This window comes from Callithrix jacchus, chromosome 1 (assembly GCF_049354715.1).
Source record: "Callithrix jacchus isolate 240 chromosome 1, calJac240_pri, whole genome shotgun sequence".
Taxonomy (NCBI): Eukaryota; Metazoa; Chordata; class Mammalia; order Primates; family Cebidae; genus Callithrix; species Callithrix jacchus.
The window spans coordinates 64,184,887-64,212,328 of record NC_133502.1 but is presented as its reverse complement, the minus strand read 5'-3'; the positions used below and the strand labels follow the sequence as shown (position 1 = coordinate 64,212,328).

The window sequence follows — 27,442 nt, the reverse complement described above, 5'->3', positions numbered from 1 at the left end:
TTGAGCCCAGTAAGTTGAGGCTGCAGTAAGCCATCACTGCACCACTGCACTCCAGCCTTGGTGACAGAACAAGACCCTGCCTCAAAATTATGAATTAATTAGTTAAAATGGAATAAACTTTGGGAGCCTCAGGTCCTTTATTTTTGAAAGCAAGATATCTTGTAAAGTGGAAGTTTAAATGGAAAGGACACAGCATGTGCTTGGTGTCCAGTTAATAGATTGAGTTATTTAATGGATTCAGTCTATTTGGAGGGTAGGCCTAATCTATGTTGTCTCTTTAATGTTGGCTCATCTAAAGCTGCCTCAGATATAAACACAGTGCTCTGCAACGTTACCCTTTTAGTGACTCACAGGAGGATCTGCAGGGCAGCTTGTCTTCCCAGTCCTCTTAGCCAGTAATAGATTGTCTTCCCAGTCCTCTCTGCCATTATTCTTCATTAGCTGCATCAAAATTTCAAGTTGTCATTGTCATGTTTTTGAGCTTTCTTTGAAGTTTTTTGATGAAAAAATATTTTATAGATTTAGAAATCATATTAGTATAGTATGTAGTTTGTTAAATGAAAAAAAAAATTCCTTGAAGAATTTAGTTATAAGGACTGTTATCCTCAACACAATTTAATTTTAGTTCATTCTGTATTTTCTTTTTCTTTTTGCAGCTGTGGGATATGACCCCAGTTGTGTCTTGATGACTCTCCCAGGAATACTAAAGGAATGGTTGTTTTAATCCAAATCATCACCAGAGCAGTAAAGCAGATGTGTGAGAAGTCAGAAACTGAAGACCCTGGATGAATTTGCAGATTACTTGTGCGTACAGTGGTAACCCAGCAAGTGCACACTTGCAAGGGGACTCTTCCAACTTGTTCATACAATAGAAAAGAAGCTATTTTTTTAACAAATGGTTTATACGGTCTGGCTGTGCTGCATTGTTTTGATTATACCGAAAAATCTGTGTGGGGTGTTTAACTTTTATACTTTTCAACACTCCATTTTACTTGTTGCTTTGTGTGTCAGAGAAATAAGGGAAGTATCTATTCAGAGTATTTTGGTCATTATAGTTTCTGTGTTTTCTTTACTTCAACATGTGTCACGTGGCCAGGGTCTTTTTCTTATCATCCCTCTGCATCTACCTGCACCTTCTCTGCCTTTACTGGAGGGGATGTTTCTACATCATTTATTCCAGTGTTTCTGCTTTCATGTCCTCCACAGTGGAGAGACTTGCAAACCCATCATGTGGGTTCGCCAGCTGGCTGTAGGAATAGCCTGAAGATTTGTTTGGAATGTCTGCCTCATTCATGGTCTTATTAAGTAGAAAAGACTGTGTTTCTGCCTCAGTTGCCTCTGTCTTTCCCACATTAAAAAAAAAAATGCTGTGAGAAAGCTGCTCCCAACCATGGTTATCACAGAAGTAGATTATTTTAACTCAGAGCTTCGATGATCAGTGCCTGGATCATTTAGAATTCAGTTGGAGCCTCCTGAGCCTTAGTTTTTGGACACAGCTCTTCCTCAGTCATAACAATGGAAAAGGATGACACACACACAGAACCCTACATCAGCAGTCCTCAACTTTGTTGGCATTAGGGACTGGCTTCAAAATGAAACTGTTGCACCTCAGATCATCAGCATTAGATTCTCATAAGGAGCATGCAACCTTGATCCCTTGCATGCACAGTTCACTATAGAGTCCGTGCTCCTATGAGAATCAAATGCCACCGCTGACCTGATGGGAGTCGGAGCTGAGGCAGTAATGCTCACTTGCCCGCTGCCCACTTCCGATGTGCAGCTCCATTTCTGTCCTCACAAGCCATGGACCAGTACCCATCCGCAGCCCAGGGTTGGGGACCCCCACCATACATGCTCAGAAAAACACATTTTCTGTGTGACATCATTTCTGAACTTGAATGTGTTTATTACAGCAAGGTTGTACTTCTGCTGTATTCCTCATCCTCTGTAGTTTGTCCCTTTAAAAACTAGGTATTTTTCTTCAGAACACTTTGCACACTTTCTTACTAAAACAGTATGTGATTGGTCCAAGATAGGTACCTCCAGCGCAGGCTGTGTTCCCATGGGGAATGGAAAAGAGGACTTTAGAGAGTACACCTGAAGAACTCTTATTTCTAAGGGAGTCCAATCAAGCTTGAGAAAATGAAATATTCTTGTGTGTAGTGGCTCAACTCAGGATATTGAAGTCCTTTTTAAAGTCTTATTTTCACCTGTAAAAATGGAAGGAAAATTAATGGAAAGCCTGCCCTGGGTGCCTGCCCCTCCTAAGCACTTTACACATACAGCTCATTCAGCCTCGTGTGTCTGGAGCATCAGGGAGCTCACCAGTCTCTTGAGGATCACAGGCCAATTGTTTGTCCTTCTCGACCCAAGCCCCACCCACAGTGTCTTGCCCTCTTCTGATTTTGCAGGTTTTTGGTGGTAATACATATGGGAGTGAAATTGTAATCCCCCCTATTATTTTCCCTCTTTTCCTGGAAAGCCATTTTTTGCCCTCACAATCATCCATTCCTTCTCTAACTAGGGGGCAGGACTACAAGCCATCCTCAGTTACTGCCCCTACGTGTGCTTTCTTCCTAGAGGTGATTCTGCTGCCCCAGCATTGGGAAGTAGGACCAGCACATGTGTCCCACACAGCCATGCCTTGCTTGCATCAGTCAAAACCGTTATAACTACTTGGAATCCTTTCTGCATGATTGCTCTGTGAGAGAGCTTTAATAAGGGAATGAAATTTAAAGTATTCAAATGTCTATTTTGTAGTTTATTACTAGAACCTGCAGCCACTTACTAAGTTGTATGTAATAGAGGACTGCTGTGGGAAATGAGTAATAGACATGAATCACTCTACTGTCCCTTCCTGAACTTTGATCTTGGCCTGTCTACAGAGAGAGGAACACAGTATTAGGACAGCAAAGCCCCAGCAAGCCTGTGTGGGTTCTGAGATGGGTCTAGATGCATTCAGACCTCATTCAGGAAGCAGAGTGTCCTGTCAGATTGCCTATGTACTCTACAATCGCTCTGGCCTATGGCCCTGCATGCCACTCTGCCATCTCCCTCCCAGCCCACAGAGCCACTCAGAGGCTGAAGCCACTTCACATCTCACTGGTGTGAAAATTCACGATCAAGAAACCACAGATAAGTCAAGGTATCCATTGCTCTTCCCTTTTCTCTCATCTGTGTGGGTGCTTGAATTTGGTGAAATACGTTTAGCAAACCAACTGTGTGTCTGTAATACTGTGAATTCTTGAGTTTTGCATTAAGTGTCTCCCCCATTTTTGTAATTTGTAGAGAAATATGTACTGGTGTTGAGTGTCTTCCAAGCATTTTATGGAAATTGAGGCTCCATTCCTTAGGAGTGAAAGCTGGCGCCGGCACTTGGCTTTTGTCCTGTCCAGGTGAACTCTCATAATTCTTGTTTCACCTTTGGATTTGCACTTTACATATATTTTTGCTCTATTACTTAAACATACAGCAGCTCTTGCCAATAATGCCTAACGTGACTATGTTGAGAAAGTGGCAGATAGACACATCATACACAGAGATGTTCTCTGCCTGGCAGGACAAAACCAACCACATGCTCTCGGTTCCTCCCAATGAATGACATTACTTGACATTACTGCCTGAATGTGTCTTCACAATAGCAAAACTGTTAAGCGTTTGGAATCTTGTGTCATTTTGCATTAGGTCAACCCACCGTGAATTTCTCATTTGATTGTTTTAATTATTCAAGAAATCATGAAGTCACAACACTGGAAGGGATCTTCAGAGATCTAGAATGTTCCAAGCAGAAAACACATTTAGTTATACCAGGCAGTTAGCTATGGCTGAGATGTAAACAAGAGAATCTAAAAGAATGTTCAAGAAATAGCTGTTTTTGAACATTACTTAGTAATGGCATAAGTGGGAAGAGAGACTGTCAGCGCTTTGAGACAGGATGCTCTCTGGAACCAGGTTTGTTCCTCTTACTGCAAGCGTATATGACACTTACTTTGGCCCCAGCCCTGTGGTGGGGGAGGTAATTATTGCCTTCATCCACATAAATTCCTTCCTATACATCCCCCTTAGACCACCCCAGGGGCAAAATTGAAACAGAAATCTAGGGGCACTTAAAATTCACCCTACCCCATTTGGCCATGATTCCTGGGCTTACAGCACTGCCCTTATGGAATTATTATATTTTCATTTTCTGAGATTCATTTTACAAAAGTATAGGCCAGGTGCCCTGGCTCACACCTATAATCTTAACACTTTGGGAGGACAAGGTGGGAGGATCACTAAGCCCAGGAGTTCAAGACCAGTCTGGGCACCATAGCAAGACCCTGTTGCTACCAAAAATATAAAAATTAGTTGAGTGTAGTGGCACACTCCTGTATTCCCAGCTACTCAGGAAGCTGAGGCAGGAGGATCACTTGAGCCCAGGAATTCAAGGATGCAGTGACCTATGATTATACCACTGCAATCTAGCCTGGGGAGCAGAGCAAGCCCCCGAATAAATAAATAAAAGTAAAATTTATTTTTGCCTGACATTAATCACTTCTTAAGGCCCAAATTTTGGTTTTTAAGCAAAAGGATAGCTCTAACTGTGGGTCACAGTTACTGGACATTCACTAAATGAGATTCCTTTGGTTATGGCTGTTCATAGAAGTTTAATTGTATATAAGTGTTCCTGTTCACTAAGATTTATATTTCAAAGTGAAAGAAAGCACTTTACCAATACATTCTTATTTTTTTCTCCTTTAACATAATGTTGTTATTTTTCCGGTATGAAGGCAGATATGTATTAACTTGAGATTTGAAAATGCAGAAATTAAGTTCATGTTGAACACTGAGTTATCTAGATGATCTTTGAGATTTGGATGTTCATATCAACTGTGCTGAGTGCTCACCAGGCTTTAAACTAGGCACTGGCGGTGGAAGGCATCTGAGGCCCATTCCCAGGCTGGGCAGAGGTCACACAGTGAGTAAATGGGTCATTTCAGTACAATGTGGTCGTGATAGAGGCACGCCAAGGGTGCCACTAACCCAGCAGGTATGGCAGGAGGAGCTTCACAGAGGAAAGGACTTGAGCTCAGTGTTAAAGAATGAGGAGTGAGTCATAAGGGGGAAATATGGAAATGACTTTCCGGGCTTCAGAAGTAGCATAAACAAAGGCTTGAGAGCTGGAGTCAGTGTGGTGTGTCCAGGGATCACAAGTGGGCTGGAGCAGCTGTAGAAAAGCCAAGTGGCTCAGCTGCAGTCCCGGAACCAAGCTCTCGTCACTATCAGATGTTGCTGCTCCCTGGCCTCAGAGGAAGTAGCACACCGCTCACCAGGAGGGGTTTCCCCAGGGGCTCCTCCCGCAGCCAGTGCTACTAGTAGTTTGTATTATAATCGTATCCGTTTCTTTTTCTTTGGAAATCTAGCCCTTGAACTGCTATCTGAAAACAACCCAGGATAACTAATTTTGGATCTTTGGGTGCACAGCCTCTCACTGGAGTCTGGGAGGAGGAGGAGGTGGAGACTATTACATGCACAGCCTGCAACCAGGAAGGACTCCCAGACTGACACCAATAGTGTGCTGGGCTCAGCTGGTCCACTTTGGTAAAGGAAAGCCCTGGACCTGCGGCAGGAATGGATTGTTCTAGTCGTGTGGCATTGCACGGACAGGCGGTGCCGAGGCTTTGGGTGCAGATGCTGGCAGCTGCTGCCCTCCACTTCCTGCTCTTGCAAGTCACAGATCATTCCAGTCCGATGTGGGAGATCCTGTTCACAGCAGCACTTGCAAGGGGAAGGGAGAGATTTTGTTAATTCATGTACAGGTCTGCCTGGGAGACCCAGCCCTGTGGAGGCAGGAACACTGCACCACATGGGGGCATGGAAGTGCCTGTCTTTGCTATCACATCATTTGCCTTTTCCTTGTAGGACCCAAAGATCTATGTCCAAAACAGTCCAGAAACATCTGTGTTCCTGTTTAAACTTCAGCTCAGCTTCATAAAGAATCACATGTCAACCCTTCAGGGTTGTGGTTTGTATTCTTGCCTTTAAACATTATCCTTTCCACCAAGAAGCCTACTTAGGTTTAACACATGAAAGCAGTGTCTAAAAATTAGATCTGTCCTAAACTGGAATGGGGTGTCTTCCTTGTATGTCCCATACTAGGGATTTTTTTTTTAACAGAGTATGTAGCCTTTGCCAGCCATGTTGAAAGGGAGATTAAAGGCTTGAGTAAGGGATGAATTTAATCATCATTCTTAGTGCCTTCCAGTCCTGTGAGTCTATGATTCTATGGGTCTTGTTTATTACTGGACTTGCCTAACCCATCACCAGTGACCTGCCCGCATATTGCTGCCTTTGCTTGGATAAAGGAGAGTCTATCACCACATGCCTTTGTTGTCTTCCATCATATCGAGTGAGTTGCTTTCTGGACTTTTTCCATCTAGAGCCTACTACGTTTGGTTTTGGAAAAAGATGAAGTTTCTTTTCATGAGTTTGTAGGAAAAAAATTTTTTTTAAAGATGGTAAGGGTGGAAATTAATCATGGTACCATCTCATTAAAAATAGATACCTCAAAATGTTTACCTTTACAAGTCAAGAAGAATACCTGACTTGGAAGTGTCAGGAATTGCAGGTTAGCTGAAAAGTTAGATTGAGAATCTGACCTTGATATTTATGATTCTTTTTTCCCTTGGTTCTCGGGGATGCATGAGAAGGTGAGCGGTCACTCACAAAGGAAAAATGGTTTGAAAAATACGTTTCACATATATATACTCTTTTTATCATTTAAGTGGATGGCAGCCTTACAGTAGTATATGCCAATATGAAGTATGGACCAAAATACTAGTGTCACTCGTAACCATTGTACTTTCATGTATTTGTGTCTTATACCATTTGCCTTGCTTTTTAAATGACTTTGTTTTTTCAAGGTACTGTCATTTTGCAAAAGGTAATCTTTATATGAAAAGTACAAAAATTGTTACTAACTGGACAACAGGGAAGGTGCTGGCCCCACATTAGTGCCTGCCTACCACTCAACTTCTAACCAGGGACATGGATCTTCCATTCTGTACCTCCACCGGGCTGCAGCCCACATGTGGACCTGGCTGCAGTGGGCATGTTACTGTATGAGTATCTTTTTCTTTCTTTTTTTGAAGTGAGGAGATTCTTCCGGAGGTCAGGCTGAGAAGGTAATAAGCCTGGCATTGGAACAAATTTCTCCTGTGTGGTCTAGCTGGACCCCTCTGGCATCTGCCACACTCCCTGCCAGTCCTGGTCAGTCCTGACTTTGATTTCCTGAATGTGATTAGGTGGTAATGAGCAAAAATTTCCGAGGATGTTGAAATGTCTGTATCCAGGCGTCCATTCAAATGCTGCTGAATATTGTGAATGTTTTTACTCCGCTCACTTTCCCACTGTGCTTCCCTTTAACCGAAATATACGTGCAGCCATTACCAACATACAACTCTCAGTGTGGAGTTGCCTCCATGGTTTAAAATAAATGTGTGTGAAAACCTTTCTGCAGCTGTGGTCCCGTCACTGTTCCATGTGGCCACACACACACCGACAACCTTGCTGTGTGCTGTTTAGCCCCATGGGTTCTGTCAAGTTGGTGGGAAGGGGAGCTTCCGACCACTCCACCTGGTCTAGATGCCAGGGAGAGCTGCCGTCTGGAGGTGAATTTGGGCCCGTTCACCCCAGTCTAAGCACATATGCGGGCTGTGGCTAGGGATCCCTTTTTCTGTCATGTAAGTCGGCTTTTTCCTGTGTTTAGTAAACTTTCCAAATGAGGAGGACTTCAGGGAAAACACTGCTAGGGAAAGCCTCTTTTAAAACTTATGGGGTTCATTTTATGGAGAAGAAAAATAGGTACAAAGATACCAAGTGACCTGCCTGTTACGGAATCACCGTCGACAAGGTGGCTGAGTTGTCCTGTCCCAGTGCTGCCAGCACAGCCTTGCCCATACCCAGCACTGCTGAGGCCCATCTTCCTCCTGCAGAAAAGGAGGCATGCAGTTAAATGGAGCTGGTGCATGCTTGACAGCACTACCTGTTGTCAGAAAGGTGCTGATGTTTCAGGCTGGCACATCCAGAAAAAACCCTTGCCTTGAGGTCTTGGCTGATGAGACACTTCCATCCAGGGCTCAAGGACCACTGAGAAGCTGCAGCCATCTGGGTTTTCCTCTGGGGTATAAGTTATGTTTATTCCACCATGGACACCAAGAATCTATGTAGATATATTCTAAATCTGTGCATTGGTTTTGCTACAGCTTTCTCTGGAGCCACTAAGAGGTAAAATGCTATAAATTAGACGTTTTATCACAGTATAGTACCAGAATGCCAGATGCATTACAGAAGCCACTCCTAATCTTAAGCAAATGTAAACTAGGCCTCATGTAAATGGTTTATGTGAATACACATTGTCCCTTGATTATGCTGTGCTCCTGGGACCATGAACAGCAAAGGTAGTGCCCAGCCCTCTCCTGCAGGGGGGCCCAATAGCAGCCTCTGACACTGAAGATCTGAGAAAGGGAGGGGAAGCACAGTCCACAGCAGGGCATTCCTGCTACCTCCACCCCTGCCTCCCCTCAGACTGACAATGGTGGTTCATCTCAAACTTCAAATTCTTTAGAAAACCACATTTTCAAATAAATGAGAGACTTAAACAAGAAAAGAGCCTGCTGCAGGAGTTCAGAGTGAGCCTAATCACAGCCCCAGTAGGATTTATTTTGAAACAAAAGTTCCCATAACTTGAAGGCCCCTCACTGTAAGGCACATCTTCAAGGGGAAGTTGAAGTGAGGTCTGTTCACCGGTCCCTAGACCACACCTTCTGGTATTTTCTAAGGCAATTCTGGTACCACATTGTGTCTGGGTTGGCCTATTTAAATGTCTGAGCCAGCTGTTCTAGGATTTCAATGAGTTTCTTTTCTTCAGCCGGTGAGGAGGACGTTCTAGCGAGAGGCAAGTGTATAGAAACTGGTTTCCGATCTAAAAGCGACAGGGAACAGCAGAGACATGTTAGCCGCCGCAGCAAGGCTGGGGCTGTCTTTGTGCTGCTCAGGCCCTGAAGTGACACCTGCTCGGGAGGGAGTGGTGGTGGCCCGCGGGTGTTAGACCCCATCCTGCCCTCAGAGGTCCCACATGGATTAGGCAGCGTGGGTCTATTGTGAAGTGCACTTTGGGAACTGGCAGGCTGCACCCAGGGCTGGGCAGGAGACCACTGAGTGATCAGCAGGAAGGGGCACGGCCATCCTCCCAGACACCCCAGGGTCACCAGAGCTTCAGGATCCCTCAAGCAAGGTGGTTCTCATCAAGGAGAAAATAAAGAGAAGCAGAGCAAAGAGCCTGGCTTCCACCCAAGGTTAAGTGTTCTCTTTAGATGGCATGCACCCATACCCCTGGCCCCTTAGGAGCCCACTGGGAAAAGGCGTGAACAGATCACTGCTTCCAAAAATAGAGTTGATTACTCCCTTTGCACTGGAGCTTTAAATAGCGCCCCTCCTGGGCCTCAGGAAACTGCAGAGAAAATCCCCAAGGTACCACTGCCTCTACCTTGTCCCCATAGGACCTTGATGACAGGGTTATCACAAGTCTTCAAAGAATCTACCAATCAGGGGTAAGGCACTTCACAAAACTAACCTCAGCAGGCAAAGCAATCATCTCGCCAAAGAGGTCCAGGCACCCCCCCAGGGGTTGATCCCAACGGAGGGGAAGGTGCACCTCTAAGGCCCAGCTGCCCCCAGCCCTGTGTCAGCTGCCTTCATAGCCAGGGAGGACGTCACCTTGAAAGAAGCAGCCATTGGGCTGCGCGGCTGTGGCAGAGCCAGCTACAGCATTGTGTCCGTGCCCTGGGCCTCAGAGCACAGGCGGTCCCTGAACCTGGTGTGAAACCCCAGCACCGCCTGCCTCACACCTGGGAAAAGGAAGGGGCAGGCGGGTTAGGACAGAATTCTCCAGCAAATGTGGTTGACTTCCCTTACTAGAAAAAAAAAAGTGTAAAAATGAAATGGGATCATAAACTGCTCTTTCTACTTGAAAGCAGCCCTCACAAGCCACTCCCAAGTTCTTTGGAACCGATTCCAAAGAACCTTGTTAAAAAGCCCCTGAGGTGTCCCTGATGGGCCTGATTGAGTCCCCATGACCCAGGGACACCAGCACCCAGCCCAGCCGGAGAGCAGAGTCTCCAACAGAATCCCCCTTTCCACCCTAGGAGAGGATTCTAATAAGCGGTGGGCCCACAGAGAGGCTAGGCCGAGCAAACCTTGACTCCGCCTCCTGGGTTTGGGTGCCCTCTCAAACCATCCTAGGCTCGGAGGATCCTGGCTCTTGGTTCCTTGGACTGTTTTAGTATTTTCCTCTTTTTAGGGAGGAGTAGATGAGAGGAACTAATTCTTCACTTCCTCTGCCAAACCCCTCGAGGTGTCCCTCCCTCTGCATCCCAGGGCTACAGGGAGGTTTTTGCCTGGAGTAGCCTGCCCAGGCCTGGCCTGTGCTGCAGGTGGCCCCAAGCTGGCGGCTCTACCTGCCCACGCCTTCGAGGACTCAGCCATGGCTCTGGCTGCCGGCCACACCCCATTTTCCTACAGACTCCAGGGAACACAGTGTCTCCACAGTGAGCACGTTGGAAAACAAAATAGTTCTCTCTCAAAGCCAAGGAAAGAAACGAAACCAGAGAAAACAACTATTAAGAGCCTTACTGAGATCATGAGCTTAGAGACTGAAAGGATCACCTAAGCTAAGGCCCTCCTTTTTTAAATTAAACATCTTTTTTCTTTTTACAGAAGCAATACTTGTCAATTGTAGAAAAGTCAGAATGCTCTGCTAGGCAAAAATGAAAAAATCTGAAAACCTGGTGTATCACTCAAAGGTGACAAATGTCCACATCCTCAGCCCTCCCAGGCCCCTGTGGCCACAGCCAAGGTCGTGTGCACCTGAGAGCTGCTCTCTAACCTGTGAGCAATACATGGTAGACCCAGATGACAGATCCCAGTGGAAGGCGTGCCAGGCAGATTTTAAACATCTTAGCTGATGTTGGGATTCTCAGAATGGTATCCTTGGAGGGTAAGAGGCTAGGGGTCCCCTATGGTCTCCTGGAATTCACCTTGGACAGACAGAAGCAAGCATGTCTTCCATTAGGCAGTCAAAAGAATGGAGAAGCCACGCTCCCTGAGCCCTCCCCTGGTGCACTTTGCTGAGAACGTCCTATTTGTATTTAAGGCAGGAGACTCCCATCTGTGCAGCAGAGGGCTAATTTCTGCCAACTCTCCAAGCTGGTCTCCATGGGATGTCACAAAGCACCAGCGCACACCTCTTTCTATAGGGATGTGGTAGTCACAAAAATAAGATCACAAGGTATGTACTATTTGGGAACTTGTATCTTCATTTAATGATGTAGTGCACACAGGGGTTTTTCCATAGGCATGATTGACAGCAGCGTCTTCAGCCCTGAGCAGATTTTGTACAGGTGTTCCATAATTTATCAACTTCATCTCCTACCACCAGCACTGTGATAAGCAGTGCTTGTTTTCCCTATCTTTATTTATTAGGATGAATTTCAAGGCTTCTGATATTCAGAAAGGCCATGCCAGCAGTATGTGAGAGCCTAATCCCCAATACCCCCTGGCCAGGACCAGCCTCTTTGGGCCTCAGTTCCCTCATCTGTAAATGGGTATGATAACAGACAGTAGTGGCCACCCCACGGGGGCTCTTAGGGTGAGTGAGTGAATCCACAGACAGCACTGAGACCAGCTCTTGGCACCGCGGGTGCACCCTAGGGTGTGTGCTGTGGCTGCTGCTGCTTTCAGTTCCCTTATTTGTGGAGGAGAAAAGAGCTGCAGAGAGCCCAGGTGAGCTGCCTGATGTCACAGAGTTGGTGAGGCAGGTCAGAAAAAGAATTCTGCTCCCCTCTACCGCTGCCCCAACTCGCTTTCAGATCATTCGAACTGTGTCCTTGTGGCCATCATTTACCTTCAAGCATCATTATTTCCAAAAACCTGGGGAGTGGTGAGGCAGCCTGGGCCTCTCCCACTACCTTCCTTCAGGCCCTGCTCATTCCTGTCTGACATGGAAATGACAGTGGTCAACAGCTCCCTGTCTTGCCAGGATATGCTGTAGTTAGGAGGGCAACCCAGCACCGCCTGCTCCGGTTCCCACCGTCCCTTTCCCTGACTTGGGCAGGGCAAGCTGCAAGCAAAAGCTCTGTGTCTGCATGAGGCTTCCCCCAGGTGCAGTCCCAATGCATCCCTGCCTAAATGGGAATGAAGCAGCTCCTCAGTCCTCATTATGCTGGTTTTAGGTCATTCCTGGGGAGAGTCAATCCTGCGGCGGCTGCTCAGGTATTCTTAGATGAAACCTAAGTGGCTCAGCAATTAAAGGTTATGACATACCTGGGGTGTCGGCCCAGCCAGGATGCATGGAAGAAAAATGGATGACCGGGTGCCCTTGGGCCCACCGCTCCATCAGAACCTCTGGACAGGAGCAAGGGGGTGAACAGCAGAGAGGAGGCACCATTAGGTGCAAGGGCAGGAGATAAGCCCTGCCCAGCCTAGCATCCCTTACACTGGACTCTGCAGTATGTACGGCCCCTTGATATCACCCTCATCCAGAATCACTCTTGACCAAGAAGGTCTGAATAGGACCTAGAAGGTTCTGCCTCCTCCAAAGGAAGGGAAAACAAGCAAACCCAGCAAAATGCTGTGAGAGGGGAGAACAGCAGACCCACCACCCATGAAGTTATGCCCCTCAGCGCCCAGGTGTTTCTCGTCCACAAATGGCCTGTTTGACTCTATTCTTTGCTGCTCACTGAGGGCAGGGGTGGTATCTGTCTTGTTCACTGCTGTACCTCAGGCCCCCAGCACAGACTGGCATGGAGTGGGTGTTCTGCTAATATGGGAATTAAGGCCAGGTGCGGTGGCTCACACCTGTAATCCTTGCATTTTGGGAGGCTGAGGCAGGTGGATCATCTGAGGTCAGGAGTTCAAGACCAGCCTGGCCAACTTGGTGAAACCCCAGCTCTACTAAAAATGCAAAAACTAGCCAGATGTGGTGGTGGGTGCCTGTAATCCCAGCTACTCAGGAGGCTGAGGCTGGAGAACCACTTGAACCCAGGAGATGGAAGTTGCAGTGAGCCAAGATCACACCACTGCACTCCAGCCTGGGCAACAAGAACGAGACTCCATCTCAAAAAAAAGGGGGTGTGGTGGGGGGAATTAACTCCTGCCTTAGGCAGAGCATAGCAAATGTACTTGGAACAATGTACTAGAAAATACATCGGTTATAGACATTAAAATCCTTAAATACTTCCCTTTCCCAGCTGCAGTCACACTACTGCCCCATCCCAGGGCAGCTGGAACATGCTTGGCAGAGAACTCCATCTCTGGGCCTCATTTATAACAAGTGGATGGTTTCTTCCCATGTCCTCTGGGAAAACTGTAAAGAAGTGCGGCTCTTTCAAATGTCAGGATTTGGAGTCATGAGATGTAATTCACCAGGATTTGGTCTGGGGTCAGGGAGCAAAATTGGGCACACCTGGGGCATACAAGCAGAAGTGGAGGCACAGAGAGTCCCAGACAGGGCCCCCTTCAGAAGGCACACAGCACCGACAGGGAAGGTGGAGGGGCTGGCAGACTTACAGACAATGTGGGCGCCCTACCAGGTGAATTTAAGGGCAAGAACTGTAAATATGGAAGTTATATATATCCGGCTTTTAAATATAGCTGTAATAAGCAGAGACACAGCAGTACAGGATGAGCATCCTTCATCTGAAATGCTGAGGCCCAGAAGTGTTTCGAATTTCAGATTTTGGAATATCTGCATATACATAATGAGATACCTTGGGGATGGAACTTGAGTCTAGACACCTTATACAAATAGCCTGAAGGTAATTTCATACACTATTTTAAAAATAATATTGTGCATGAAACAAAAGGTGTATTGGTGGAACCATCAGAAAGCAAAGGTGTGGGATTTTCCAGTCATGACATCATGTCAGTACTCACAATGGTTTAGATTTTGGAGCATTTTGGATTTGGGATTTTCAGATGAAGGATGCTCAATCTGTAGAAATGTACTTTCTGTTCAGAGTACTTAAGGGTTCTGGATTCTGGCCCCTTCGATCCCTCAAAATTCCATGTGCAGCCCTCCCAGTGAGCCTGGGCATCTGTCTAGCCGGGGGGAGCCAGGAGCTGCCAGAGTAGAGAGGAGGGACCTCATTCCTTTTGAGCAGCACAGGACAATGGATCTCCCTGCTAGGATTCTGTTCTGTTTGGGTCTGAGAAACATCAAGAGGAGACGTGGCAGCTTTGTAGCTTCTCCTTGGATGCTGCTGAAAGCCCCCCCGGGCCTGAGCAGCGCTGTGCTCCCCAAAGAGGGGCCCTCTTGGTCTGGGAACATTTTCAGGTGCTACGTAACTGCTAAGGTTCAATTACTGTGCATCCCAGAGTAAGCTTTCCTTGGAAGAGGGCCTGCACAGCCCGTGGGTACAATGCAGTCTTGGGAAACCCATGTCTCTGACCTTGTTTTGTGCATAGACCACAGTTCCATCAAACGGTGTTCTTTCAGACCGGAGATCATTAGTGTTCAGTTTCTGAACCAACATTCCTCCTGAGGAGACAGTTATCTGCAATAAAGGTAACAGATTTACAAAGTAAAGCCTGTGACTCCTTCCACTCTTCGCCCTCTGTGGAGCAGAACGTTTGCTATGGCTTGACACAACACACGTATTCTCCTACAGGATTCTCCTCCATGTATTCTCCCTCGGTTCTGGAGGCCAGAAGTCTGAGATGGGGCTCATGGGGCTAAAATCCAAGGGTCAGCAGAGCCTCGTCCCCTCTGCTGGTTTCAGAGGAGACTCCATTTTTTGCCTTCAGCTTCTAGAGGCTACTCCTTGGCTCACAGCCACATCCTCCACCCTCTGCTTCCACAGTCACTTCTCCCATGACTCTGGCCCTCCTCCCTCCCTCCCATAGGACCCTTGAGACTCCATCAAGCCCTTGGATACTCCAGGACATGCTCCCCATCTCAAGACCCTGAACTGAACTGCAGCTACCAAGTCCCTTCGGCCATCTAAAGGTGACATAGTCACAGGTTCTGGGATTAGGATAAGAACTTTTGGTGCAGGCTGAGGGGGTATCATTACTCTGCCCATCACAGCAGAGAGAAGGCAGCCTCCATCAACTGTCTTCTTCCTACTTCCTCCAATGTAAGATATTTCAACCCACTGGGGGAGAATAGGCTCCAGTAGCCAGTCACTTCCCCTCTGAGCAGGGGAGTTCCCAAGAACAGCACCACCACCCTGACCTGAGCACCCTACAAGCTGCCCCTGCTCTTCAGAGGCCTCCCTCCCCAGTGCTTTACCAACATCCATGTACAGCTGGGGGTGGGGTTGGGGGGGTTCAGAGAGGGCTAGGGTCTAAATGTTCTCTTGGCATGCCTCCACCTCCCTCTTGGCCCCCCCCAACAGAATTGGGGTTTTGCTGTGGATGTGGACAGAATGGCCCCCTTAGGGCAGCCTGGCAGCAAACCTGGGCCCACCAACTTCCCATCAGGAGCAAAGTCCATTACTCTCAAAATATCCCACAGGGTCAACTCACCACTTGGGGGTCTTGTTCTTTCTGAAGCACAGGGATCAGGCTGGTTGTGAAAATGTACACACCTGCGAGAGCACACAGCATCCTGTGAGGGGCTGCAGGAAGCCCCACTCGGGGTCCTGCAGGGCTGATGTGGAGGCCTGTCTGCCCGCACCCACCCCCCTCAAGAGGTCAAGGGGCCACCTGGGGGCAGCCCTCCTGAGGATCCTTCTCCCAGAAGTGGAAGGAATATGCCTTAGAGCCTGTACCAACAGGAAAAGTCATCCACACTACAGAGATGCAGGAAGGGAAAGAAAACTGCCAAACAGCAGGTGGATCCACTTTGCAGAAGGGAAAATGCATCTACCTGTCCAGTCTGTGCACAGAAAAATGTGAAGATGAAATTTAGTCATACTGCTTAGGTCTCCAGGGTGGAATTCAGTAAAACTTTTCCTTCCTTTGCTATGCATACCGCACTGTTTGGAGTTGAGTATTTTTACAGTGAGTATATATAACTTTATGGTTTTGTTACATCTTCAATCAAGAAATATACATATAGCATTTCTAATGGAATGAGAAAATCACCGAAGTGTATTTGACTTGGAGAGACATTCCTAACGTAAGGAATGAGAAGTTACAGAATGGTGGGAACACCACCATTCCCTTTTGGTGAGGAAAGATGTGTCAAGATGAAGAGAAAGTGTCTGCAAGGATGAGACTGGTGCCCTGAATGGTGACAATGCTCATCTCTGAATGGGGGGATTATCACTTCTAAATACTTCTTACACGTTCTATATTCTCCTTATACATACCTGTAATTTTTTTTAAAACAATGAGCACATATTACCCTGTGTTTACAAAGAAGGGGAGCATTTAAAGCCCCTTATCCCAAAGTGAGGCAGGAATCTAGTTAGGGGCTTCAAGTGGTGAGTCCTGGGCTCTTTTCTGGGCTGCGCCATGGAGCTTCTGTGTGACAAGCTCTCACCACCGTTTCCTGCACCGCCCGTGACGTGGTCTGCACCCAGCCTGAAGGAGCTTCCTGACATCATGGGAAGGGTGCTGGAGGCAGATCCAGGGGCCTGCCTCTCAACCCTGGCTCTGGCACCTATCAGCAGTGTGACCATAGGCAAGCGCCATGGCATTTTCAAGAGCTAATAGCTGGTCAGCCCACCTCACAGGATCAGAGGAGTTTGTGGTGGAATAAAAATGTGTGCATGATCTGTGAGGACTGGAAAGTTCTCTGGGCAGGCTGCGTTTGTCCTGCTCTTGCCGTATTATCATTTGTGATTCTGAGTTGTGACTTTCATCCCAGACAGCATGCTTAGTTGTTCACAGAGCAATTTATTTGGAGGAGCCTGCCTTGTTAGTATTTGCGGATTTGTAAAGTCTCCTGAACCCTGGGTCGCTAATAGCTATTAACCTTCCAGCCAGCGGTCTTGGACTTTCTTTGTATTCACCTCCGGTGGCTTTCTCTGTGATTTAATTTATGACAAGTAGAAAGGACTTCTGCCAAAAGCGATCTGCCCCATCAGCCTGCCCTGACGGGTTGTCATAAATGGCTCTTACGAGGAAGGGAAATGAAGGTCGGCGGCTGGCCTGGCTCTGCTGCCTGTCGAGGGCACCTCCTCTCCTCTCAGAACGATGAGAGCTGGGGACAGCCCCTTTGCACCTGTACTCCCTGCCTGGGAAGTGCTCGGCTTTCATTTTCAGTCACCTGCAGGAGGGCTGGCCGGGCCGATTGTCCCTGCCAGGTACCTGTCCTCTAGGGGACAGCCAGGTAGCAGGTGCTTAAAAAAAAAAAAAACTCCTAGAGAATGAGCACAGTTTCTAGCAGTGGGCCTTTCAGATCTTTTTAAAAGTCTCCTTTCTCCCCAAGTCTACAAAAGGTTCCCATGCTCACCCAGCTCCCAAAGGGAGCAGAGCTGAGACAGTGCTAGTTTCTGCTCACTTTTAGCCTCCTGGGTCACCAAAACATGCCTAATTCTTCACATCCAGCAAGCATCCCTCCCCCATGAGATGACAAAGCAGCTCTCTTCCTAGCTACAAGCAATTTACAATCCTCCAAACTCCAGCAGGCCTTCTGAGACCCTTCCTTTCCAGGCCAGCAAAGAGAAACACAATAATAATCTGCTAAAGTAATACACATAAGTATGTAAGTGTATACATATGTGTGTACACATATACGTATGTGTATATATATAACCTATTAATGAAAGAATTAGAGTTACAGAATCCCATAGAGGTTCAGTGACTTATCCAAAGTCCCAGCAAATTCATACAATGTGGAAAACAGAGGCAAATCTCCCTTTTCTTGAGTCGTTTAGCATGCTGCATGCCAACCAATGCCAGGGAGAAGGAAGATGCCCATCATCTGCAAGTCTTTCTTTCCTCAGTGGACATGGCACAACTGCTCCTTGCCCAGCTCACACAGATCCAGAGAGAGGCCTGTCATTAACACATGAGGCAGCATCACTCTCCTGCCCCCAAAGTCCTTTAACACTCTGGTCCCCCATCAAATCAAGCAAAACTCAGCCTGGTCCAGTAAACTTCTTTGGGAGACATGCCCCATTCCCTCTCTTCAGGTAGGCCCCAAGTACATCCTGTTTATAACAACAACAAACACGTAACTGAGTCTTTGCCCCAGGTGAGGCTCTGGGTTTATCCCATGTGGCCTTGATCCCACAGGCTCTCCTGGGGTCTGGGCCAGGAGGGTGACACCTGGTCCAAGCTGTCCCAGCCGAACCCTCTGTGCAGGAGTGTGAACATGGGACGCTGAACGGGGGACAGGTGACTCAGTGGCAGCCGTATGTGACCCAGATGCAAGGAAAAGCAGAGACGGGGAGTGAACAAGGCAGTTGTGGTGAGAATCCATGGAGAACAGTACCAGGGAAGCAGAAGGTCCCCTCAGCGCTGACAGGTTCTCCAGTCCTGTCTCTGGCCCCCAAGCTCAGCTGTACCTCTGCCACTGAGTTCTGTGAGGGCTGCCCTTGTAGCCTATTGATAAATCATGTTTTTGTCTAGTCTTCTTGTGTGGGGTCCTGTTACTTGTGACCACACAAACCCTAAGACACTTGGCTTGTCTCAGGAAGTTCACCAGTTCTCCTGAGGTAACCAGCTACCCTTTAAAATAAGAATGTCTTAACAGGCACAATGGCTCACACCTGTAATCCCAGTACTTTGGGAGGCTGAGGCTGGTGGGTCACCTGAGGTCAGGAGTTTGAGACCAGCCTGGCCAACATGGTGAAAGCCCATCTCTATTAAAAATACAATAATTAGTTGGATGTGGTGGCGGGCACCTGTACTCCCAGCTACATGGGAGGCTGAGGCAGGAGAACTGCTCGAATCCAGGAGGTGGAGGTTGCAGTGAGCCGAAATCGTGCCAGTTATACTACAGCCTGGGCAACAGAGTGAGACTCTGTCTCAATGAATGAATGAATGAATGGTCTCTGGACAGACAGGTGAGGCATGGATCTAAATGGTTAATGGGTGTTGTTAGTCATTCATAGCTTTGTGTGAACCAGTTCAACAACTTCCTTTTCTCTAAGACTTCCTATTAATATCAGGGACATTTGGGTGATTCAAGGTTTTGATGAGAGAGAGAGAGAGATATTTTAGAGTACTGAATCCCACGGGAGCGCAGGCCTGGGTGGGAGGAAGGCACCTTCAGCTACTGGAAAAGTTGCCCAAGGTTAGTCCTGCTCCCAGTAATAAGGAAAATAATTCATTATCATTAAGACTCATTAGTATTTTTAATTTAAGTAATGCCTTTCTTCCAAGGACCTCATTATGTCGATGGAGGTTCATTACGAGAAAGAGATCTGGGAGTGGAATTTATGTTGGACACAGCCTTCTAAATACGGAAACAAGAACTTTTATCACATGGGTACATGACTCGAAGCAAATCTATCAGCTAATTAAGAAGGGAGGTAGAACTGTGTCAAGCCCAGGTAACACTAAAGGAGAGATGCCGCGTGTTCTTAGAGCGCTGTGAAACCCATGTTTGTGTCCTCCAAATATTAAATTCATCGTGTTTCTCAAATTATAAGGTATCTTGAGTATGATATTTTAATGGCATTAAAGGTAATTATTTTTAATGCAAAAAATATATTGCAATTTTTAAACTTAGCATAGGAAATCTGATTGGCATTTCTATTAAGAAACCTTCAAAGCCGCCTTGAATTAAAGCTACTTTGGGTACTGGCCAATGGGTTGTGTACTTCCGTCCATTCTATCTGCTGGAGAAAATCATTGTCCTGTTATCGCTGGGAAGTTTCTGTGTCAGTTTTAAAGGAGAAGACAGCTGCAATGGGGAACGTGGTTTGGTAATTCTTTTGTAATGGTAACAAAAACATCCCATAGCGAGCCTGGGGGCTCACATGCTAATCTCACAAATTATATAAAGATGATTTCAAAGATCACATTACCTGGAGAAGCCAGTAGGACAGAGTCCCAGAGAAAATGAGCTATTAGAAGACATTCGAGGCACTGGCCTCTTATGGAGTATTCTTGGTTTAGGCTCAGAGGGTGGTTAGCATGAGTTACACCTTCTCCTTTGCCCCCAACCTCAACTCATCCCCACCAACTTATCCAGTTTCATGGACTGAACAAGTATTTCTCAAGGGCCTGCTGAGTGCCAGACCCAGTGCTAAGTACTCAGGATACAGACTGAGGGCTCCCTGGCCTCTCGGTGCCCAGCAGGCATTCCCAGGCATTATACATGTTACTATGTGACTAACCTACACTCATGATCGAGGTAAGTGTGAGGCTGCTATGGGCACGTGGGGGTTCTGCATGAACTGTGAAGGGATATTTCAGCTAAGACCTGGAGGAGAGGTGGGGAAAGGCAGGTGGAGGGCTGGGGATGGGAAGGAGAGCTGCAGGTATGGAGCACACCTGTGCAAAGAGGCCCTGAGGCTGGAGAGTGCAACCAGGACAGCTGCAGCCGAGTGAGCATGGCAGGGGTAGGGCAAGGTGAGGCTGCAGCTCCGAGGGCAACGCCACATTCACTCACCTCGTATGAAACCAAGGGGTGACTTTAAGCAGAAGGAAACAGATTCGCATGCATAAGGATCACACTGTCAGCCTTATGGAGGAAGCTTCTGTTAGGGAGGTGAGTGCAAGGGGGCACATAGGGCCCCCATATTACTTCACCACATCACAATGAGTGCAGTGGCTTGGGCGGCGTGGTCGCAGTGGAGCTGAAGAGCAGGAGACAGACTGGAGACAAGCTGTACAGGGGGTCCAAAGGCACGATCATTGCCTGGATATGGGAAGTGAGGGGGCGTCAAGGATGAGCGGTGATGGACATGATGCTGGCCACTGGGGTAGGGCCCATTAAAGGAGAAGACTGGTGAGGGACTAATGGTTCAGTTTCAGGCCCGCTGAGTCTGAGCTGTGAGATCTGGGCCTGGAGCACAGAAGAGAGATCTGGGCTGGAAGGAGGCCCTTGGGAGCCAGTCACACGATGGCATTTGGGGCAAGGATGAGATCCTCACGGAGAGTGTGGGAGGAGGAGAAAGGAGGGTGCAGGATTGGTCTGGGAGAGACCTCAACATTTAAAGTCCTCACAAACATGCTGGCTAAGGAGGCTGAGAAGGAGCGAACCCCCGAAGTTGGAATTGCAGGTGGTTTGGAGGCCCACATGCCATGGGAGCATGGACAGCTGCGCCCAGTGCTGCTGATGGACATGATAGAGGCGCACCCTCTGGAACCGGGAATGTCAGGGTCATAGGTGACCTCAGCACGACAGTGGCCAAAGGTGAGGTAGATAAGCCGCCTGAGTGAGCTGCAGGATGCCCGGGACTGCGGGCAGAGAGGCTGGCTGAGGAACTGCTGTGAAGGCTCTTCCCAGGGCCTAGCCAGGTGACTCATGTCACCCCTGCTGTCACAGCCGCAGCCTTGAGGGTCCTGCATGCTTCACTGCGACGTATGAAAGAACCTGCTTTACTGCAGGGGGAACCAAATGTGGGCACTTGGGCCTCAGCTCATTAAAAGGACAAAGGTGCTTATTTGGGATTTTGTTTCTAAAACTCCCCAAATGAATGCTTGTTACCAGCATGCCTTTGAAACACTCACCAAATCCCTGCTAGATAATTAGATAAGGTTCTGGCCCACAGGAGTCAGTGCCCTTAGGCCAGGAGACTTAGAAGGATAGACACCACAGAGCCCAAAGAGACCCCTGCACCACCACAGAGCTGCCCAGAAGGAAGAGCGGGCCAGAGTGTGCTGCACAGCGCGGCCCAGGAAGCTCAACTCTGGGAAGCTTTTGTGTCTAATCAGAAGCAGCTTCCATGGCAGGCAGAAAACAGAAAATCAATGGAAAAATGATCTGACTTCTGAGCTTGTTCATTGTTGCTCCTTAGGAGGGCTCCCAGTGCAGTTTAAACCAAGAGCCTCACCTGGGGCTCAAAGGCCCTTCTAGGGGTCAAGGGGAAGGAGGGTTCCTAGAAGCTCCAGACTCCACCAGCCTCCCCTGTGGTCTGAAATCTGCCCCCACCCCAAGCTGGACAGGATACAACAGCAGTTCACTTGTTACTGAGGAAGAGCACCAAGTAACAATCATAACGAATAATACTCCTCTTGCGATGGAACAGACTCACTACATGCCAGGCATTGTGCTGAAAGTTACAATGCTTTTTTTCTTGTTCATACATATAACTACTTTTTTTTTTTTTTTTTTTTGAGACAGAGTTTTGCTCTTATTGTCCAGGCTGGAGTGCAATGGCACGATCTCAGCTCACCACAACCTCCACCTCCTGGGTTCAAGCAATTCTCCTGCCTCAGCCTCCCAAGTAGCCTCCCAGGCATGCACCACCATGCCCAGCTAATTTTTTATTTTTAGTAGAGACGGGGTTTCTCCATGTTGGTCAGGCTGGTCTCAAACTCCTAACCTCAGGTGATCCCCCTGCCATGGCCTCCCAAAGTGCTGTGATTACAAGCATGAGCCACCTCGCCTGGCCTAATTTTTTTAACAGAGTAAAATCTTCTGTGTGTGTGTGTGTGTGTGTACACACAGTTCTGAACTGTGACAGATGCAGAGTTGTGTAACTATGCATTAGCCTCTGGTGTGACTGACAGGAACTCTATCACCCCAGATGTTCCCTCACAGCCACTCGGATTCCTTTGTAGTCACACCCTCCTCCTGCTCCTCACCACCCCTTAATCCCACCCCAGCAGCCTCTGACCTCTTCTTGGCCCCCTTGGTTGCCTTTTCCAGAATGTCCTATAAATGGAATCAAACAGTCTGCACCCCTTGGGGTCTGGCTTGACTTTGGCTGGTGCATGTAAGAGTCACTCACATTGTTCTGCATGTCAACATTTTGTGCCTTTTAATTACGGAACAGCATTCCGTTGAATGGAAGTTCCAGTTTATTCACCACATGAACACCATCTATGCTGACTCCAGTTTCAGGCAATTATGAGTAAAGCTGCTATAACATTCACATGCATATTTTTGTGTGCACACAGGTTATTTCTCTTGAGTTAAATAACCTACAAGTCTTTTTAAAAGTATTCACTTCTGGCCCCTAAAAGTATCATCATTCCCATTTTACAGAAAAGGAAAGTAAGGCGTGGGGAGTCTGAGGACATTCATAGAGTCAGTAACTGGAGGAGGTGGACTACAGCCCCACTCAGTGCAGCCAGGGGGACTGAGAGCCTCCTGAGAGCCAGGTGGATTCCACCCTCAAGGATCCACACTCTGTGCAAGGAACCCCCCCATCAGCAGGTGGCTTCTACTGAGCCATGACAGGCACACAGAGGGGGCTGCAGGAGCCCAGAGGGGTGCACCTGACCAGGCTCTGGGTGGGGAGGAATATGTCTAGCAGAGTCACAGAGGAGCAGTACGATTTACTCAGGTGGGGGACATTTCTGGCAGGAAAGCAGCAGGACAAAAGCAGGGAGGTGGCACTGCCAGTGGCAAGTTCCAAAGTAAAAGGCTGATGGTTAGAGGGTTCATGTAGGAAAATAACGGGAATACTTTTAGACAGGAGGTGGGGTCTGCTAACAAAGGACTTCAATTCCAGGTTAAGGAATCTGGATGTTAAACAACATTAGCTGCCATTTCTACAGTGCTATTTCCCAGGCTCTGTGCCTCTCTGGTAGCCTTGAAGGTTTGTGACCTGGAAGGAGATCTTAGGAACAAAACGGTGTGCGAGGAAAGCTCAGAGTAAAGGTTATTGACAGGTAAGAATGCCTGGCACCAAACGCATGCCCTGTCTAAGGAAGCATTCTGCCTGGGAAGCACTGTTCTCTGTTTTCCTCTGAGTCTCCGTACCAATATCCCTTCATGGATGAAAAGAACTTTACCCTATGATTACTGAAATTGTGTATGTGTCTAATGCCCCCACAAGGCCAGCAGTCCCTTCCATTTCTCGATCCCTATAACTGGCCACACATCTGGCATAAAATGGACACTATAAATGTTTACAGAACAGGCCATGTGTGGTGACTCACACCTGTAATCCCAGCAATTTGGGAGGCCGAGGCAGGTGGATCACCTGAGGTCAGGAGTTCGAGACCAGCGTGGCCAACATAGTGAAACCCCATCTCTACTAAAAGTAAAAAAATTAGATGGGTGTGGTGGTGTGCACCTGTAGTCCTGGCTACTCAGGAGGCTGAGGCAGGAGAATTGCTTTATTGCTTGAACCCAAGAGATGGAGGTTGCAGTGAGCTGAGATCCTGCCAGTACATTCCAGCCTGGGTAACAGCGAGACTCCATCTCAAAAAAAAAGTTTATGAAACAAATAAGGTGCCTTTGTTCACTCGGTATTTTGATTAATAAATAGTTACCATATTAAACTCACATGACCCACTTTCAAAGAATTAGAATGTAAAAAAAAAATCTTGTGGCAGATTATTGTTCAACAATATTCATTCTCTCCTCGCCACCTCTGTGGGAGAAGCATACTTCTCTGATGCTTGATTTGGGGCTCTGTGAAATGGTTTGCTTTGATTAACTGGATATCTACTGATTTCTGGATTGGTTAAGTGGATATCTACTGATACCCAGTTAATCACAGGGGCTTGGATGCAAGCAGAGGCTTGGAATTGCTTGCACAGCTGGGCTCTGCTGTTGCCCTGAGAGCACAGCTTGGTCAAGGAGGATACAAGACATTTGGCACATACTCCACACCAAACCTGCAGCTTGGAGACACATAGCTGAGCCCGGCTGAGATCAGCCTGCCCCGTGGGTCTGCAGAAGAGTCAGCAAAAATGCAAGCTTATCACTGTGCGCCCCTGAGATTCTGGAGTTGTTTCGTAGCAATAGCTAATGATACAACACTAAACTAAAAATGCCCCAACCACCATTTTGTTGTCCTTTGTTTATGAAGCGAATCACAAACTGGTTTCAGACTACCTCTGAGCCTGCTTCCTCATTTATAAAATCTGTAAAATGGTTACGAGACTGAATGAGACCATCCAAGAAGAGCCTTCAGCGCAGCCCGGGACACGTGGACTGTGCTCAGTGTGTGCTGTTGTTATGAAGGCGTCTCTGGACCTGGGGTTCCCGCGTTGAACAGCAGCTCTCACTAGGCACTGGGACGTGCCCCTGAGGAGGGCAACAGATAACAGAATGTCAAGAGACAACACTCTGTCTCCTGACATATGTCCTTCCAAAGTGACCTAAGGTGAACTTCCTCTCCTTCTGCCAAAGAGCTAAGGCACCACTGCCTGTTTATCACAGTCAATTAATTGGTGATGCAGCTGTCCTGGTAGAGATAGAATCAGTGTCCTCGTCTTGTGTCCTGTGGTGAGAGAGGCTAAGATGCGGGTGAGAGTTTTAATCTGCTAACGCTAGGCTGTGCCAGGCTGCCAGCAGGGCACTTAGCTCAGCCTCCCCATCCTCCCCCTCCCATCTGTCTTCACTCCTCATGGACTCTTAATGCCACTGAATGCTAACAGGGAAAACGTATGTGACTGGAGGAGACCTGAAACAAAGGGGTGAGAACAGTCACCCAACAGAAGCTGTCTCCTGCCATCTCTCCCTCTCTGTGGCTCATCTGCCCACCAACCTACCCAGGGCAGCTCACTTTTGTCCCTCAGAATAAGCTATGAAAACCTCTCCAGGCCCCACCCACCCTGCAAAAGATTAAGAATTATTCTTTCCAAACTATCTAATTCATACACTGTGATGTCTCAACAAAGCCGTGTGCAGGCATGGGCACTGAAAGCATTTTGCTTTTAACTATTCCACCAGCTTCAAAACCCTTAGGATCTGGTGATAAATCCTGCAAATGCTGAGGTTTATGCTCTCCTCAGAGTATCAGGAACCTTCTGGTATTTGGCTGGAGACTGCAAATGTTTCTGACAGCGCATATGAATCTTAGAAAATAGAAAACAACCTATCCCACATTACATAATCAGGCCAGGAAAACATGTTTCATATTAGAAAGGCAGCCAGCAATCTCCCAGGACTCAGACAGAGGTCCGGGTTTTTTGTCTGGCCTGGTTCTGCTGAGGAATCATGGCACTTTAACCTCTCTGGATCTCCTCGTCTCTCAAGCAAAGACCCATGGAGCTGCCCCTCTGTGCTGGCATGCCTCTTTGTGTATTGTATTATTTCTTTCACTTGAGAGAAGATGAGTAAATATCCAAGCCTGAGAATTATTACGCTTCTCAGAGAGGTTGGAATGATCAATAAGATGCTTCTAACACAAATAGGAAATGAAAATGGAGAGATAGCAAGGTCTTTAGACGCAGGCTGGATCCTTACAAAGGTGCAACATAATCAGCTGCATAATCAGACAGACAGTCCCTTTACAGTCTATCAAGCCTGTCTATATTCCCAAGCAAGGTCAGGTTCCTCAGATTACCCTCGTTTTCACCTTCCAAAACCTTTGGGCTTCTCTGAGAGGTGCTCCCAGCCCCAGCCTCCCCTGGCTCAGCTGGTCACCCACTCCCAGTACTCTTTAGCACTTATTTAGGATAACACAACAATGGGGTGAGGGAGGACATGCTGGGGTGGGTGGAACTGTGCGCTGTGATGAACATGGGCTGTGGAGGAAGTCAGACCGAGGTTCACATTCTGGCTTCTCCAATTGACCTTGGGCAAGTGAAACAATCTCTCTCAGCCTCAGTTTCCTTATCTGTAATGTAGGAATATCTCCATCATCGCACTAAATGAAGAGAGAGAGAAAGAAAGAGAGAGAGAGAGAGAGAGAGCGCGCGTGAGCGCGCGCACGCACACATGCCCCAGCGGTAAACACTTGGCAGAATTGTCTCAGATGGTAGGCGGATGGGTGAGCGAAAGAGCTGGCTTCATCCTGCGAGGTCACACAAAGCCCAGCACTCGGAAAGACGCTGCACCTGGTTTAATGCTCTGTTGTCGCTTCACTGAAATCCTTAATTTTTGAACATGGAGCCTCACATTTCCATTTGGTGCTGGGCTCTGCAAATTATGTAACCAGTTCTGCCAAATAGTGCCTCAGGGGCCAGCTGTGGCACTCTGGGAGTCTCAGCTGTCCCATCAAGTTGTGAGCCAAACTCTAGCATGACCCCACATTTTGGTATTTTTGGTAATTTCGGCAAGCATACCACATTTGGAACAAAGTCAGTGATGAAAATATTTTGTAGTAAACCTTGTCATTTCATACAAGCTTCCAGGTATTTCTTTTTAAAAAGGCAACCTCATCACTGGGGAGAAAGCATCTTCCCACTCCTAGCCTTTCTTTCCTTGAAAAGAGAGTGCAATTAGGGTGAGTCCTTTCTCCCTGGGATGTTCTTCCATCTGCCAGGGAGGTGGAGCACATTTCAACAGTAAATTTAGGCTGGGAGCACTGACTCACACCTATAATCCCAACACTTTGGGAGGCTGAGGCAGGAGGATCACTAGAGGCCAGAAGTTTGAGACCAGCCTGGGCAACACAGTGAGAGCCCACCTCCACAACAACAACAAAAATTT

At 47.5% G+C, this 27,442-nt stretch overlaps 2 protein-coding genes across 13 annotated transcripts in view; one reads left to right on the top strand and one right to left on the bottom strand.

The window, feature by feature from the left end:
* The window catches only part of WDFY2 (WD repeat and FYVE domain containing 2), a 188,606-nt gene extending 181,115 nt beyond the window's left edge, over window positions 1-7,491 (top strand). For all 5 annotated transcript variants that reach the window (XM_035297673.3, XM_035297678.3, XM_008991611.5 and 2 more), the window contains one exon: window positions 657-7,491. In XM_035297673.3, coding sequence (XP_035153564.1) covers window positions 657-686 — 30 coding nt within the window. In that variant the 3' untranslated portion in view covers window positions 687-7,491. The remainder of the gene's footprint in view (window positions 1-656) is intronic.
* The window catches only part of LOC128931563 (dehydrogenase/reductase SDR family member 12), a 41,979-nt gene continuing 16,421 nt past the window's right edge, over window positions 1,885-27,442 (bottom strand). For 3 of the 8 annotated variants that reach the window (XM_078356418.1, XM_078356431.1, XM_078356443.1), the window contains 3 exons: window positions 15,565-15,626; window positions 14,487-14,591; window positions 1,885-7,967 (listed from right to left, as the gene is read on the bottom strand). Coding sequence is in view for 2 of the 8 variants with exons in the window: in XM_078356481.1 (XP_078212607.1) it covers window positions 14,397-14,591; window positions 15,565-15,626 (257 nt within the window). In the remaining 6 variants the exon portion in view is untranslated. Of the gene's footprint in view, window positions 7,968-12,360; window positions 26,658-27,442 lie in introns of all 8 variants that reach the window. The other 5 variants (XM_078356537.1, XM_078356481.1, XR_013529727.1 and 2 more) reach the window with 5 other exon arrangements.